The sequence below is a fragment of the Cherax quadricarinatus genome, chromosome 32 (assembly GCF_038502225.1).
Source record: "Cherax quadricarinatus isolate ZL_2023a chromosome 32, ASM3850222v1, whole genome shotgun sequence".
Lineage (NCBI taxonomy): Eukaryota > Metazoa > Arthropoda > Malacostraca > Decapoda > Parastacidae > Cherax > Cherax quadricarinatus.
In genome coordinates, this window is record NC_091323.1 from 35,505,262 (window position 1) to 35,523,343 (window position 18,082).

Genomic DNA, 18,082 nt, shown 5'->3' on the forward strand with positions numbered 1-18,082 from the left:
GTCAGAGGACTATAGTATATTATAAAAGATTCACATATAACTTGCACATAGGAAAGGAACTTTGATAATGTTTTGGTTCATCCTGGGCCATTGCCAAGTTGACATTATCATGAGGTTCTTCTTTTAAGTGCAGTTATTTGTAAATTGTTCTAGCCATGCTATTGGCTTTTATTCATGTTACGAAAGAATTTCTTCTAAAGGAATGTAATATTCTTATTGAAAAATAGTTTGTTTTTATAGGTTTTAGGAATGTTGTATCCTAAATGTATAGATTATTTAAATTTTAGATGGTGATGGTAGTAAGATTGGTTAGTAACTGATTTGCACCATCTTTTAGCCCAAAGTTATGCAGTTTTTTTATACAGTATTATAAAGAACAATGTATAAATGTGGTGATATGTATTTAGGATGAGAATAGTTAGTTGAGCAATAGATTTTAGTGTAGAAGTAACCTTATTGAAATGGGTTGATCTGCCTGCACAGGGTAGAAATTGTGGAACTTTGACTCTTAGTAAGAAATATGAGAGGTATGCATTATTATAGGTAATATAAAATTTTCTAAAGTTCGGCTACATCCTTTGAGACCATAAGAAAAATTGTGGCCTTATAGGAAGAATAAGGAAAACTTGTTTTTAAAAATTCCTTTCTACTCTCACTATTCATCTAATTTTCATTCTGACTGGATTTTTTTTTTAATCTTGGCAGGCTAATACTTTTTTAGCTGATTAGGAGAGAATTCACATTTCTATGTCCCTTCTTCAAACCATACATGAAAAACATGCTGATTTTAATGGTGTTTTTCTCTGACGTCAATTGCAAGATGTCCCCCTCCCCCACACACTTTTTTTTCAGTTTGTTTATCATTAAATATTTGGATATGTTGATTTATTTAATCTAACCTAATTCAAAATAAAAAAAAAAATTCTGTGAACTGGGAATGTTTAAAATAGATGCTAAATAATGCACAAGAAAACAAATAGTGTAAAGTAATGATAGGATGTTATAGGCAACACTACCTAGTAATGAAAGTAATGGAAGGTGACATTTGGGAGGGAGGAGAATCAGGAGATAATCAGAGATATGTGGTGATATATAGATTAAGATAATGTAGCTATTTTAAGAGGATAAGTTTTGAGATGGTTTAGGAGTTTTTGTGTCACTTAAAAGGAACCTGTGATGTACTTTATTCAATTTTTCGATGCATGTTGACCTGGTAATCAGCTAGTGGTGTTGCTTGAATATTTTAAGTTTGCATTTTGTGATTGAATTATATATTTTCATTAAAATCTTTTGGTTATACAGTAATTAATGTAAATTATTTCATGATTATCAACAATGCTCCTAAAATTCTGACCTCTGAAACAAATTCCATAAAATTTTTATTCTTAAACCTTTGCCACTTTTTTCCAGTTCAAGTTTCATTGGGAATTTACACTTGACTGACAAACAGTGAAAGTTATTAAAGACATATGTAAGACTTAATTACCAATTTGAGTTTTCAGGGATGGGAGGCGAGCTCCAGTTCTTTGGCCTGCTAATTAGTTTTAGATTGGCAGATGCAAATTAGCTCAATTGTATTTACATTTGAACCTTGGTATTTATTTGGCTTTTATTGTCTGCCATACTACACCTTGACTTTTACAATGTGTATGATTTGTTAGATTTTTCAATGTCATATCTTTAAATTTATCTCTCCCTGGTAAACACACTCCTACTTTGCCCAGTTTATAACTCAGTATTTTGTATCTCAGGCAGTAGGTTGGTCGACAACAACCATCCAGTGAGGTACTACCGTCATGTCAAGTGAATTCAAAATGGGACCTTTTTTTTTTTTTTTTTTTTTTTTTTTTTTTTTTTTTTTTTTTTTTTTTTTTTTTTTTTTTTTTTTCACTGGTAGGCTTTCTGATATTTGTCTCATGAGCATGTAAGATGATGGGTAATTCTTACAAACTTCTCCTTACATTCATTTTACACATACAGTGGTCCCTTGAGTTATAATGGGCTTGAATTACAATTTACCCTCATAGAGGAATTCAGTTTTGATTTGCACTGAAAATTTGTGATACAGTGTATGTGTGATGTTGCATGTGCTCGTGGCTTGGTTGATAGCATCCTCAGCTCACATGCTGAGGTCCAGGAAACAATGGCCCACAAATTAAAATCTGACAGCTCTGATACAATAATTGTCCAGGATGGGCCAAACCCATATGCTTTTTTTGTTGTTGTTGTTGTTTTCATGTTCTTCCAGAAAAATGAGGTTGTGTGTGTTTACACCCTTGTCATTTTCATTGTTAACTCCAGATCTTTCCTTCTGTGTGTTATGCTCTGTCTGATCTAGGCTTTGTGGCCAGTTAGTGCTTTGCACTTGCTGTAGCCTCTCCAGGTCCTGCACGTTGAAAGTTCCTTTGCAATACTGCACACACACTTGTTAAGTAAAAAAAGCAGAAGTTCCAACTATAAAGATGTGGCATACTGCATATAAAGTTAAAATATCTGATAATGAAAGGGGAGTAGAACCTGGAACCTTCGTGCCATTGTGGTCTCATATTTGGTGGATGGTTGTATTTTCCTGAGGTTTTGATTGGTGTGGGTAGGTTCTCACTGTTGTTGTTGGTTTCAAGTAATGCACACTGCTCTTCAGTTAAGCCTGCAACCCATTATTCTTTTTGCACAAAATTTTTCTTTACTGATCAGAATTTTCGGAGCCTGATTATAATTATTCTTGAAAGTAATAAAAGTAATTAAATATTTTTAAGTGAATCTAGTTGATAAATGTGAAAATAAAGCATGACAATAAATCTTTTTAATTGGTGGCTGTAACTATACCACTGTCTTAACAAATTTTAGTATAGTGAATGTGGCATGTCTTGAAAAACGGTTAATTCTTGTAACTGAGCACAGTAGGTTACATTAAGTATGCGATGTAGTGGGTTTCTGGTGTACAATATTGAATTTATGGCAAGCATGTACAGTATCTGAAATTGAAGTGTAGAGAGCTGCTTTTTAAATTAATTTAATGAAATGAGTTTCTTTTTTCCCCCCCTCCTAAGGTGCCGTTTGCTCCATCTGGCTTCAAGGTTCGCTACCTGAAAGTATTCGAGTCGAAGCTTAACTACTCTGACCATGACGTAATCAAATGGGTTCGTTACATCGGCCGTTCGGGACTCTACGAGACCAGATGCTAATGCCCTGTAACGCATTTCACATCAGCTATTATTTATGACATAAGAGTGACTGATAGGTCAGAAAAATGAATTTAAAAAATTTCACATTGGCCTTATTTTCTTGAACAAATACTATATAACACTTGAATTTATGATGAGTAAATGATGTATGAAGATGGAAAGTTTTAGGGAAAAATTATGAAGTGATTAAAACAGACAATAGAAGAGGTATATACATATACATGCTTACATGCACATTCAGTTACACAAAAGAATGTCCCACATTCAACAGGAATACATAGTAGAATAGTAAATAGGACATATTTTGGGCTAGTTGCTGACCCATTCACCTAGTGAGGGGTTTTTAACTATACCAAAAATGTGTTATTTCCTGCTGTTAAATGTGGGACATTACTTTGTATTATCCATCTGGTCAGTGTATGGTTCACTCAGTATTCATACAGTATACACATGTCATGAACAATCCAAGGAGCCAAAAGAACAGACAGTGACTCATCTATATTTGTGTACACACAATGTACATTGTGCATGGTGCAAACAAAATCACAGACATAATAAAAGACAACAATACCCTGTAGTTCTGCCTCAAACCAAGGTTAAAAAATATAGGACTACTTATCTTTTGTATTGTCTCCATGTAGGTTTATGCCATTGACCGTGTTCAGATGCTTACAGACATAATTCAGAATAGTTAGTTACACACTGTATACATAGATTACTGTATTTTGGGAAAGTCAGTTATAGTATATTAAATTATGAATGTGCAAAGTTTAGATGAAATTTTCATGGATATCTGCAGTAATGCAGCTTGCATAAGCCTACCACCTAATGCTTACGCAAGTGAAGGATGATTCTTGGCTCGGCTGTGGTACTTGATCTGATTACTGGTGGCTCAAGAAATCAATTGTGTTCATTAATTAATGTTAATTGTGACAGCGGTTAGCAGATATTTTGAGAATTTAATAATTAGTTGCTTGTATATAATATTTTGAAGTCTATTTAGTTCTTAGATTTTATTTGAAGATCATAGGTTTATTTTCTATTTTGCCATTCTTATAGAGATAGTTACTTTTTTGTATAATGAATGACATTCCTTGTTCCCAATTGTTTTTTGTTTCATGTATGATTCTCAGGTGGAGTAATGTAGTTTTACTTTAAAGATGTAAGGAAATCTTTCATTGTTAATTCCTTGTAATGTTAAAAATGTTAGCTAGATGAAGTAGATTACAGAAGGTGCCAGAAATTAATGGTTCACACCATGGCAGGCTGTGCAGGCAGTGTTTGTCTACACCCAATAACCATGTGGAAAATGGTATTACGGCAGATGCTGTTACATACTCAGTACAGCAATATTACTACTGGCGGTATATTTTAGTGCTTGTTTAGTCACAGTTTAACCCTCAAGTTTCGATGCATGGACTTTCAGCTTTATAACTAATAGAAAACTAAAAAAAATCTTCCTTTTTCTTTGGCAATTATTGCACCTTAGTTGAGCTTATATCCTAGCAAATCTTTCTTAGCATGGAGGAAGGCATCATTAGACTAATTCAACCTGCTGGAATGGAAAGTTTGGCCAATACAATTTAATTATTTTTATTTTTTTGTTGTTGGCCAGGCAGTTGTATGTTTGAATTGACCTTTATTGACAGGAGTTAATCTTATCTTTTTTCCAGATGTAACAAATGCTTAGGTTAGGACTGACTGTCTCTAATCTTTACTGTGTTTGAGAGCAACATATGAATAGATTAATCATGAATTACTAATAAATAAATTCTGTTAGCCTAATCCTGAAGAAAATGAAAGTTGCATGGTTCTTGCCTGGTCAGCATGAATTTTGCAGAATGTTGAGTTCCGACCGGCCGATGTTGTGCACCCGTTTGATGACGTCATGGTTGCAACTTTGTAATGGCAACTTGATCCTAAAAGCTATCCCAGTATACAAGCATGGGTTGGCATTGTGTCTAACTCCAACTGATGATGATAAGTGTGACCATCTGCCTGAGATGCTACCACTGCTGGTGGTGTAGTTGTATAGAAACAAATGTACTTGTAAATGTATTTGTCTTTCATTATGACCTATATCTTGAGGTGAGGAAAACTCTTGCATTCACAAGGAATGATGCTTTCAGGACATGTCACTGACTGCCCTCTCTTCAGAAATACCACCTTTAATGCAGTCTGGCATTTAAATTGAAGTTGTTACCCCAACTATAGCTTCTATTTTGCACTCTCTATCCTTTCTTCTAACCTCTAATTTTAATTTATGAGCTCCTGAGAATGCAGTGCTGTATGACCCCTATGGATTTAGCATTTGCTTTAATATGATTGAAGAATGTAATGAGCCATTTAGGCTTGAAAATATAGTAACCAGTCATTTGTCAATGTGCTGAAGGGATCAAGAACCTATGATGACGATAATTGCAGAATGTTGTTGGCTAAAATAATATTTTTTCCATTGTAGTAGGTTTGCCAGAACTGGCCCAGCTTGGGTTTTTGTCCAGATGGTGACCCAATGCGTAGTCAGATGAAAATTTAGAAACTGTAAGTTTATTATCTATAGATTTAGCCCTTTGCAATTGTTGGCACCAATGTTGGTCTGAGTTGATTCATAACAAATTATATCCTATGAAGCTGTGACCCTAGCGAGTTTAGCGCTTCTTTTTTATTATAACTATCAAGCCATATTTAGGTTTCCGGTCCTCTTATCATAGATTTCATGGTTGGGAGACTCCACACACCTATCTTTGCAATGGGCGTGCACGTCTCACTTGCAGGTATCTTGTGGAGAGGCACCCGGTGCCACTATGAGAAGTGCCAAGTTCCAATATCAGTTTGCCATATTCTGTTTACCAATAGGCACACAGAATTTACCTCCGATGTCACCGCTCTAACGCTGCAGGCCTCCTGCAGTGTTCCTCCTTTCTTATGTTCTTATGTTATTCTTGCTGACTGCTCCATTTTCGACACAGACGCCCCTATGAACTTTTGTCAGCGCCAGCTTTATTACACCAACTTTGATTACCTGCACTTGTTTAGCACTCCTCGCTGCTCTTCCTACCTCTACCTCTCTCATACTCTTCACCCTTGATGATCTTTGATCAAGCATATTACACCTTTTAGTGCACCTTACTCTTCAGTGCTGTTTGACCCTTACAGGTTTAGTGCTTGGTTATAATTATAATAATAGATTTAGACATTGTTGCAAAATGTATTATAATGATGGCATTCTCAGCTGCCTTTTGTCTACAGCAGATTTATTACAATGACTTTCACTTGATCTTTGTGCTCTTTTTATATACTATCACTTTTCCACTCTTGATATTAAATTTCCCTTTACCATGCAGTGCTGAATAACTTCAGTAAGTTTCAATATTTTCCAAAAATGAGTTGGACTGTAGTTCAATTAATTTTTTGTGAATAAAACACTGAAAGGTATATATGGGTGTTAATCTGTTTACTGTATATAACGTATTTTGAGTATCAGTTCACAATGAAGAGATTGAACTATTCATTATGTACTGTATTTGGTTAAAATTTAATGCATTTTCAATATATTTCTAACGAGTATAGTGGTACCAACACTTATATGGGTATGAAGCATAGGTTTTAAATGTTGCAGCAAGGAGGAGGAAATGTTATTTTTGAAGGCAGTGTCTGGTGTGAACATGCAAAGATGCATAGCTTAGAGATTAGGAGGTGTGGGGTTACCAAAACATGGAGGAGTGGTTGAGGTGGTTTGGACATATAGAAGATGGAACAAAACAGGATCACTAGGAGGGCATATAAATCTGGAATAGAGGGAAGGAAGGGTTGGAGAGAAGTAAGGAAGGTTTTGAAAGTTAAGGAATTGGACGTCCAATAGACTTGTGTGTTCATGCTAGACAGGCATGAAGGCAAGTGGTCTTTTATGACTTGATGTGCTGTTGGACTGTGAGCAGCATAACATTTATAAAGGGATTCAGGGAAACCAGTTAAGTGGACTTAGTCCTGAGTCCTGGAGGCGAGTAGTAGTGTCTGCACTCTGAAGGGGGTAGGGATGCTTCAGTTTGGAAGCTTATCTGAGCTGTGATTGAATGAATGGTGGTGAAAGCATTTCTTTTTTGTCACCCTACCTTGATGGGAGCCCAGTGTGCTAAAAGATAATTAGTATAATGTACTTTGTATCAGTGAATTAACATCTTAATGACTTCGTGTTACAATTGCCCTTAAAACTAAATTTAATAACTATTTGACTCGGTGATTTCTTGACTAACACCGCTCCTTGCTGATGGCCCCACCTTTGACACACGCTCCCTCTTTGATGTCATCAGTTGCTTTGTTACACTAACTTTGAGTATACTACTTTTAGCACTCACTGCCTTTCATAAGAACATAAAGGAGGAACACTGCAGCAGGCCTGTTGGCCCATACTAGGCAGGTCCTTTACAATTCATCCCACTAACAAACATTTGACCAACCCAATTTTCAATGCTACCCAAGAAATAAGCTCTGATGTGCAAGTCCCACTCAAATCCAACCCCTCCCACTCATGTACTTATCCAACCTATATTTGAAACTACCCAAAGTCCTAGCCTCAATAACCCAACTAGGTAGACTGTTCCACTCATCAACTACCCTATTTCCAAACCAATACTTTCCTATGTCCTTTCTAAATCTAAACTTATCTAATTTAAATCCATTACTGCGGGTTCTCTCTTGGAGAGATATCCTCAAGACCTTGTTAATATCCCCTTTATTAATACCTATCTTCCACTTATACACTTCAATCAGGTCTCCCCTCATTCTTCGTCTAACAAGTGAATGTAACTTAAGAGTCTTCAATCTTTCTTCATAAGGAAGATTTCTAATGCTATGTATTAATTTAGTCATCCTACGCTGAATGTTTTCTAACGAATTTATGTCCATTCTGTAATATGGAGACCAGAATTGAGCTGCATAATCTAGGTGAGGCCTTACTAATGATGTATAAAGCTGCAGTATGACCTCTGGACTTCTGTTGCTTACACTTCTTGATATAAATCCCAGTAATCTATTTGCCTTATTACGTACGCTTAGGCATTGCTGTCTTGGTTTAAGGTTGCTGCTTACCATAACCCCCAAGTCCTTTTTGCAATCTGTATGGCTAAGTTCTACATTATTTAACTTATAAGTGCTAGGGTTGTGGACACTCCCGAGCTTCAGAACCTTGCATTTATCTACATTGAACTGCATCTGCCACTTTTCTGACCAAGAGTAGAGTTTGTCTAAATCCTCCTGAAGTTCCCTAACATCTATGTTTGAATCAATTATCCTACCTATCTTCGTGTCATCGGCGAATTTGCTCATATCACTAGTAATTCCTTCATCAAGATCATTGATATATATTATAAACAACAACGGGCCCAAGACTGATCCCTGTGGAACGCCACTTGTTACTGATCCCCACTCGGATTTAACCCCATTTATGGACACTCTCTGCTTCCTGTCTGTGAGCCATGATTCGATCCACGAGAGCACCCTTCCCCCAATGCCATGAGCCGCTACTTTCTTCAACAGTCTTCGGTGCGGAACTCTATCAAATGCCTTACTAAAATCTTATTTTTTTTTTATTATCACACTGGCCAATTCCCACCAAGGCAGGGTGGCCCGAAAAAGAAAAACTTTCATCATCATTCACTCCATCACTGTCTTGCCAGAAGGGTGCTTTACACTACAGTTTTTAAACTGCAACATTAACACCCCTCCTTCAGAGTGCAGGCACTGTACTTCCCATCTCCAGGACTCAAGTCCGGCCTGCCGGTTTCCCTGAATCCCTTCATAAATGTTACTTTGCTCACACTCCAACAGCACGTCAAGTATTAAAAACCATTTGTCTCCATTCACTCCTATCAAACACGCTCACGCATGCCTGCTGGAAGTCCAAGCCCCTCGCACACAAAACCTCCTTTACCCCCTCCCTCCAACCCTTCCTAGGCCGACCCCTACCCCGCCTTCCTTCCACTACAGACTGATACACTCTTGAAGTCATTCTGTTTCGCTCCATTCTCTCTACATGTCCGACTGTATAGTCCTTGTGGCTTAGCGCTTCTTTTTGATTATAATAATAATAATCTACATGTCCGAACCAGAGAGAATGGAGCCTCAAAAGCTTTACTGAAGAAAGTTAATAAATTAGTTAGACAAGACCGGCCTCTTGTGAATCCATGCTGAGTATCATTAATCAAGCTATGCTTATCGAGATGGCTTCTTATAATCTGAGCTATAATTGACTCTAGTAATTTGCCTACAATTGAGGTCAGGCTTATTGGGCGGTAATTTGACGGTAACGACTTGTCCCTCAGCACTGTATAGCCCTTGTGGCTTAGCACTTCTTTTTGATTATAATAATAATAACGACTTGTCCCGTTTTAAAAATAGGAATTACATTAGCCATCTTCCACATATCAGACACTACACCTGTTTGAAGAGATAAATTAAAAATATTAGTTAATGGTTCACAGACTTCCATTTTGCATTCCTTTAGAACCCTTGAAAAAACCTCGTCAGGACCCGGTGACTTATTTTGCTTCAGTCGGTCTATCTGCTTCACAACCATTTCACTAGTGACTGTGATGTTACATAATTTATCTTCTTCTGATCCACTATAAAAATTAATTACCGGAATATTGTTAGTGTCTTCCTGTGTAAAAACCGAGAGAAAATAATTATTTAAAATCGAGCACATTTCATTCTCTTTGTCAGTAAGATGCCCATAGTTATTTTTAAGGGGACCTATCTTATCTCTGACTTTTGTTCTATAGACCTGGAAAAAACTTTTTGAGTTAGTTTTAGAATCCCTAGCAACTTTAATTTCATAGTCCCTTTTAGCTTTTCTTATCCCCTTTTTAATGTCCCTCTTAATGTCAATATACTCATTCATAAGATGACCCTCGCCTCTTTTGATACGCCTATAAATTCCTTTCTTATGCCCTAGTAGATATTTCAGCCTATTATTCATCCATTTTGGGTCATTTCTATTTGATCTAATTTCCTTATAAGGGATAAACGTTCTTTGAGCAGCATGTATTGTGTTCAGAAAACTGTCATATTGATAGCTCTCTGTGTTACCCCAGTCAACAGATGATAAGTGTTCTCTAAGCCCATCGTAATCTGCTAAGCGAAAATCTGGGACTGTTACTGAGTTATCCCTACAATCATACTTCCATTCAATTCTAAATGTAATTGATTTGTGGTCGCTAGCACCCAGTTCCTCTGAAACTTCTAAATTATTAACAAGGGATTCATTGTTTGCCAGAACTAAGTCAAGCAGGTTATTACCCCTTGTAGGTTCTGTCACAAACTGCTTCAAAAAACAATCCTGAACTACTTCTAAGAAGTTGTATGATTCTAAATTCCCAGTCAAACAATTCCAATCAATATGACTAAAGTTAAAGTCTCCTAGAATTACTACATTATCGTGCCTTGTGGCCCTAACAATTTCCTCCCATAGTAGTCTCCCCTGGTCCCTATCTAAATTTGGGGGACGGTATATCACACCTAAAATTAATTTTTCATGCCCCTCTGAAAATTCTATCCAAACAGACTCTGTATGTGTTACTTCAGACTTAATACCCGTTTTTATGCAACAGTTCAAGCGATGTCGGACATACAATGCCACCCCACCCCTCTTCCCGATACTTCTATCTACTTGGAACAATTTAAAACCCTGAATGTGACATTCTGCAGGCATGTCCCGACCTTTTGAATTAAACCACGTCTCAGTAATGGCAAATACATCTATGTTACCTCCACTAGCAACTAGTCTCAACTCGTCCATCTTATTCCTAGCACTGCGACTATTTGTGTAATAAATATTTAAAGACCCTCCTCTCTCTTTACCCTTCCTGCTCCTTTCTGTTATTCCACTAAACCTATTACTGTCCTTGTCAATTAGTGCCACTGGCTTTCCAATATCCACCTCATTTTGCCTATTACTAGTTCTCCTAGTACTCATATTACTACCCTGTGACTTCACAGTTTTCCCGCCAAAACCCATACCACTAACTATTCCTAGTTTAAAGACCTAACAGCTCCCTCCATGCGTTGGCCAGTGCTTCCACCCCACACCTAGATAAGTGAACCCCATCCCTGGCATACATGTCATTTCTGCCATAGAAGAGGTCCCAGTTGTCAATGAATGTTACCGCATTTTCCTTACAGTATTTGTCCAGCCAGCAATTGACACCAATTGCTCTGGACAACCATTCATTTCCAACTCCTCTCCTTGGCAAAATGCCACATATGACAGGTTTCCCACCCTTCCTCCTAATTATCTCTATTGCTGACCTATACCTGCTAATCAGGTCCTCACTCCTGCGTCTGCCAACATCGTTGCCTCCAGCACTGAGACAGATAATAGGATTGCTCCCATTACCTCTCATGATGTCATCCAGACGGCTAACAATATCCTTCATCCCAGCCCCAGGAAAACACACTCTCTGCCTCCTACTCCTATCCTTCAAGCAGAATGCCCTATCCATGTACCTAATCTGGCTATCCCCAACAACAACAATGTTTTTACCTTCCTTGGCGTCGTCCGTCGTGATGCTCCGAGTAGTCGACTCACATTCGCCAGGTAGCATTTCACCACTTGTAGAATTCGTCAAGACGTTCTCGATGGTCTTCGTTGGGGTTTCTAGGGATGTCTTACTCACGTCTGCCAATGCTTCTTTGGTGCTCGTTGTGGCATTCCCAGTAGAACACTCACATTCGTCAAGTAGCATCGAGAATGGGTTGGAAGTTTCCACGGTAGTCTTCTGGTTTCTCGTTTCTGCCTCTCCAACCGTTTTCTTGATCTTCAGCTTGGTTCCATGTTGCCCGGCCACTGACCAAGCTCCCCTTTTAACCTGGGGACTCACAACAGAAGGATTACTACGAATCCTCTTGTTCTCCTCCGTTAATCGCCGTATCTCCATCTTAGCAACTCTGAGCTCTTCTCTCAGCTGCTGGTAAAGTTGCTCAAGAGAGGGCATCCTGGTTCAGATTCACAGAGAGCACACAAACAGGTCTTCACGGAGCTAAGTACACCTAACTTGACCTCTGTTATGCTCTTCACCCTCACTGTTGTCTGATCAGGCATATTACACCTTTTAGCACACCTTACCCTGCAGCGCTGTATGACCCTTATGGGTTTAGCGCTTGGTTATGATTATGATGAACTAACACTTGTTTTGCTACATCTGCGACCCCATCCTGCTAATGCTCTTTATTCGACACTGTCACCTCTCTCTTCCTGCCATATCTCACCTCTGCTGTGCAGTGCTGAATGGCTATTACTAGCTTAGCATTTTCAAGAATATAATCTGTGTAGAATGTTAACACGTATGTGTTAACTCAGTTGTTGGTTACATTAATTTCTCTAGGGTGTGTAGTAATGTGTTAGGAGAGATGTACTTTTGATTTGCAATTTTGAATTTCAAATTCAAAAATTGATTTCTTTGCAAAACATAAAATATGTACTTCATATGTAGTAAAATATTGTTAAGCACAAAAATAAGTCACTATCATGCATGAGCATTTTGGGTATAGGAGAGAGTAAAAATTTATTTCCTCAAAGTTGTGAATTGTGGTTTTTATGATGCTAGTGTTCCTTGATGTTGGTGAGGGGCTCTTGATTTAGGGAATTGGATCTGTGCTCCAGTTTCCCGAATTAAGCCTGAATGCCTTATACATCCCCCCCCCACAGGCGCTGTATAATCCTCCGGGTTTAGCGCTTCCCCCTTGATTATAATAATAATATGATGCTAGTGGAAAGACTGATAGACTGTACAGGAAGGAAATTACAACTGAAGCATGGTGTTGGAGTAAGGTAATTATGTAACCTGAAGTAAAAAGTAAAGTTCATTACTTAAAATTCCCTTCAAAAGAGGTTCCTTGATGCTGGTGAGGGGCTCTTGATCTAGAGAATTGAATCTGTGGTCCAGTTCCTTGAATTAAACCTGAATACCTTTCACATCACCCCACAGGTGCTGTATAATCTTACAGGTTTAGTGCTCTCCCCTTGATAATCTACATGTATATGATGCAGCTTATACAGACCACAGCTGACACCAGCAATGTACCATACAGAAAGTCCCTGGTTATGCAGAGCATTTCGGGTAACTTGGGTTAATTTTGTACCCAGGCTGCCACCCACATGCACTCTGCCCCAGGGCCAGACTCATGGAACTCTGTGTTCATCAAGAACTGCAAGAAGCCCCTATCACGAGCCTTTTCCATCCTATGGAGAGGGAGCATGGACACGGGGGTCGTCCCTCAGTTACTAAAAACAACAGACATAGCCCCACTCCACAAAGGGGGCAGTAAAGCAACAGCAAAGAACTACAGACCAATAGCACTAACATCCCATATCATAAAAATCTTTGAAAGGGTCCTAAGAAGCAAGATCACCACCCATCTAGAAACCCATCAGTTACACAACCCAGGGCAACATGGGTTTAGAACAGGTCGCTCCTGTCTGTCTCAGCTACTGGATCACTACGACAAGGTCCTAAATGCACTAGAAGATAAAAAGAATGCAGATGTAATATATACAGACTTTGCAAAAGCCTTCGACATGTGTGACCATGGCGTAATAGCGCACAAAATGCGCGCTAAAGGAATAACAGGAAAAGTCGGTCGATGGATCTATAATTTCCTCACTAACAGAACACAGAGAGTAGTCGTCAACAGAGTAAAGTCCGAGGCAGCTACGGTGAAAAGCTCTGTTCCACAAGGCACAGTACTAGCTCCCATCTTGTTCCTCATCCTCATATCCGACATAGACAAGGATGTCAGCCACAGCACCGTGTCTTCCTTTGCAGATGACACCCGAATCTGCATGACAGTGTCTTCCATTGCAGACACTGCAAGGCTCCAGGCGGACATCAACCAAATCTTTCAGTGGGCTGCAGAAAACAATATGAAGTTCAACGATGAGAAATTTCAATTACTCAGATATGGTAAACATGAGGAAATTAAATCTTCATCAGAGTACAAAACAAATTCTGGCCACGAAATAGAGCGAAACACCAACGTCAAAGACCTGGGAGTGATTATGTCGGAGGATCTCACCTTCAAGGACCATAACATTGTATCAATCGCATCTGCTAGAAAAATGACAGGATGGATAATGAGAACCTTCAAAACTAGGGAGGCCAAGCCCATGATGACACTCTTCAGGTCACTTGTTCTATCTAGGCTGGAATATTGCTGCACTCTAACAGCACCTTTCAAGGCAGGTGAAATTGCCGACCTAGAAAATGTACAGAGAACGTTCACGGCGCGCATAACGGAGATAAAACACCTCAATTACTGGGAGCGCTTGAGGTTTCTAAACCTGTATTCCCTGGAACGCAGGAGGGAGAGATACATGATTATATACACCTGGAAAATCCTAGAGGGACTAGTACCGAACTTGCACACGAAAATCACTCACTACGAAAGCAAAAGACTTGGCAGACGATGCACCATCCCCCCAATGAAAAGCAGGGGTGTCACTAGCACGTTAAGAGACCATACAATAAGTGTCAGGGGCCCGAGACTGTTCAACTGCCTCCCAGCACACATAAGGGGGATTACCAACAGACCCCTGGCAGTCTTCAAGCTGGCACTGGACAAGCACCTAAAGTCAGTTCCTGATCAGCCGGGCTGTGGCTCGTACGTTGGTTTGCGTGCAGCCAGCAGCAACAGCCTGGTTGATCAGGCGCTGATCCACCAGGAGGCCTGGTCACAGACCGGGCCGCGGGGGCGTTGACCCCCGAAACTCTCTCCAGGTAAACTCCAGGTAAACACACCAATCGACTAATACCCAGGTAATTATTTACCTGCTAAGTGAGAGACTTGGACCTGCCTGGCATGGGCCAGTAGGCCTGCTGCAGTGTTCCTGCTTATGTTCTTATGAGTCTTAAGGAAACACGTCCTAATGTTTTCACCTGTACCGGGGATCGAACCACTCACCTCAGTGTGGGAATCCTACAGGTTTAACGCTCCCCCAGGCGCTGTATAATCCTACGGGTTTAGCGCTTCCCCCTTGATTACTATAATAACGCTCCCCCATGTTAATAATAATGACTGTGTGAACTGAGTGTGCTACCAACCCAGCTGTGGAGCGCTGTAACAATTGTAGCTGTGCTTTCTAGACCTTCCACATCCCCCCCCCCCAGGCGCTGTATAATCCTCCGGGTTTAGGGCTTCCCCCTTGATTATAATAATAATAATGTGCTTTCTTGAATCGCACTGCCTTCAGGGGAGGTTGTTTGATGTTGGTAAAGGATCCCTGAGTCAGGGAATCAAACCTATTCTCCCTTGGATTAAATTTGACTGCTTTCCATTCTGTCGGCACTTTAGCCCCTATGGGTTAAACTCCTCCATGAATAATTTTTTTTATTTCCCATAATTATATGACCCTTGTGGGTTTAGCGCTTAATTTTGATTGTTCTAATAATGATAATACTTCCCTCAATTCGTTTGATATTCTTCATCCAACACACTGAGGTCTGGGGTTCGATCCCCGGTACGGGTGGAAACATTGGGACGTGTTTCCTTAAGACACCTGCTGCCCATGTTCACCTAGCAGTAAAATTGGTACCTGGGTGTTAGTCGACTGGTATGGGTCGCATCCTGGGGAAAAAATTAACCTGATCTGCCTGAAATGCTCCCCTCAAGGGAGGTTCCTTGACGCTGGTGAGGAGCTCTTGATCTAAGGAATTGGATCTGTGCTCCGGTTCCCCTCAAGGGACGTTCCTTGATGCCGGTGAGGGGGCTCTTGATCTAGGGAATTGGATCTGTGCTCCGGTTCCCTGATTTGAGTCTGAATATCTTCCACCCCCCACATGCGCTGTATAATCCTAAGGGTTTAGCGCTCCCCATGATTATAATAATAATAATAATAATAATGATAATGGTCAGCATAACAAGGGGACTTTCTATATAGTATGTCATTGATGTCAGCTATGGTCTGTATACCTTGTACATGTACTTGTAGAAATAAAGATATTATTATTAATGAATTGGGGCACACTACTACCCAGAAGCTGCATGAATCCCTGCGGGTTTAGCCCATTTACTACGATTAGGAAAGTTTGTATCATTCCCGCTGCCATGTGTAGAGACCTCTGCGTCACTCCTGTGTCTCCGGTTACACCTTCCGAGAAGTCTCTCTTCCAGGAGAGATCACTAGATACGCGCTAAATGCTCTTGATCCAAGGAACGAAAGTTATCGTCTTGGTTCAAGACTGGTCGCCTTCCGTGCCACATGGGAGTACTCGACTCCAGGCTGAGGGACTGTTTGCCTCAATCTTTTGATATTTACCATTCTTCTTTGTATTGGACTGATGAAGCCACTGTGTGGCGAAACGTCTCCTCAGTACAGATACCCAAGTGTTGCACATGCGTCATCAACCAGTGATGTTGCTTCACTCTCACTGCAGCAACACTCGTCCCACCGGCCAAGGAGGTTCAGTTTTTTGCTCCAGAAATGTGGTCACTCACCAGTGTCAGAGATGTGCTACAACATTCTGCTGTCAGCCGCTCTAATGTGGTCACTAACCAGTGTCAGAGATGTGCTACAATATTCTGCTGTCAGCCGCTCTAATGTGGTCACTCACCGGTAGAGATGTGCTACAATATTCTGCTGTCAGCCGCTCTAATGTGGTCACTCACCGGTAGAGATGTGCTACAATATTCTGCTGTCAGCCGCTCTAATGTGGTCACTCACCGGTAGAGATGTGCTACAATATTCTGCTGTCAGCCGCTCTATAGCATCCCATTAGAAAGTTTATTTGGGTACAGGTACACATAAAGAGAGTTACATAAATTATCATACATAGTAACATATGCAGTAATCGCGAACAAGTGATGAAAGATGCAAGACAACAACTGGTTGAGAGTTGAATGATAGCTCTAGGCCTCTCATGTTGCAGTCTACATGTCTTCGGGAGCTTGCAATGCTGTAGAAATGAGCAGGAACTCTACCTGGACTTTCTACTCATTTCTGCAACATTGCACTCTCCTGAAGATGTTGATTGCAGAACAAAAGGCCTAGAGCTATCATTCAACTCTCCTCCATGGTTGTCTGGCACAATAACATATTACCTGGAGTTTACCTGGAGAGAGTTCCGGGGGTCAACGCCCCCGCGGCCCGGTCTGTGACCAGGCCTCCTGGTGGATCAGAGCCTGATCAACCAGGCTGTTGCTGCTGGCTGCACATATATGTAAATTACCCACCAAGATAAACCATAAAAAGTCAAAGTGACTTATTTCCATTATGTTCTTTGACCTCATGACTGTAATGACGTAACGATCTTTTGATCCAAGGAATTGAAACAATCTTCATTTTCCTTGGATCGGATCCATTGCCTTCCCTTTCCCTGGTGCTGTATGACCCCTGGTCAAGGAACTGGACCTCTCCTCTTCCTTGGATCGGACCTGATTGCCTTTCATCCCCCAGGCGCAGTATAACCCATGCGGGTTTAGTGCTCCCCTCCTACATACAACCCCCCCTCAAGGGAGGATCGACCCCCTGACCTGAGTGTGTAAGCTGAGTACGCTGCCAATCTCTCTTGTCCTGTACGTGACCACAGGCGTCACCACCACCACCATTCACTCACACAGTTTCCTGTTTTCACTCAGTATTCTCTCTCTGGTTTATGTCCCTGTGACTTGCAACCATTATTGTCTACCTCAGTAATGTCACATTCCCATGAGCATCATCATAATGTACTCAATTACATCAGGTTCTTTATAAAAAACCTTAGTATGCAGAGCATACTATATATATATATATATATATATATATATATATATATATATATATATATATATATATATATATATATATATATTGAATGATAGCTCTAGGCCTTTCGTGTTGCAATCAGTACATCATCAAGAGCTTGCAG

The 18,082-nt window shown here is 40.0% G+C and overlaps 1 protein-coding gene across 5 annotated transcripts in view; it reads left to right on the forward strand.

Annotated features, from left to right (window-relative positions):
* AP-2mu (adaptor protein complex 2, mu subunit) overlaps nt 1–5,243 on the forward strand; it is a 27,485-nt gene extending 22,242 nt beyond the window's left edge. For 4 of the 5 annotated variants that reach the window (XM_070090683.1, XM_070090682.1, XM_070090680.1 and 1 more), the window contains exon 12: nt 3,051–5,243. In XM_070090683.1, the coding sequence (XP_069946784.1) occupies nt 3,051–3,185 (135 nt within the window). In that variant the 3' untranslated portion in view covers nt 3,186–5,243. The remainder of the gene's footprint in view (nt 1–3,050) is intronic. The other variant, XR_011392699.1, reaches the window with a different exon arrangement.
* The last annotated feature ends 12,839 nt before the right edge of the window (nt 5,244–18,082 follow it).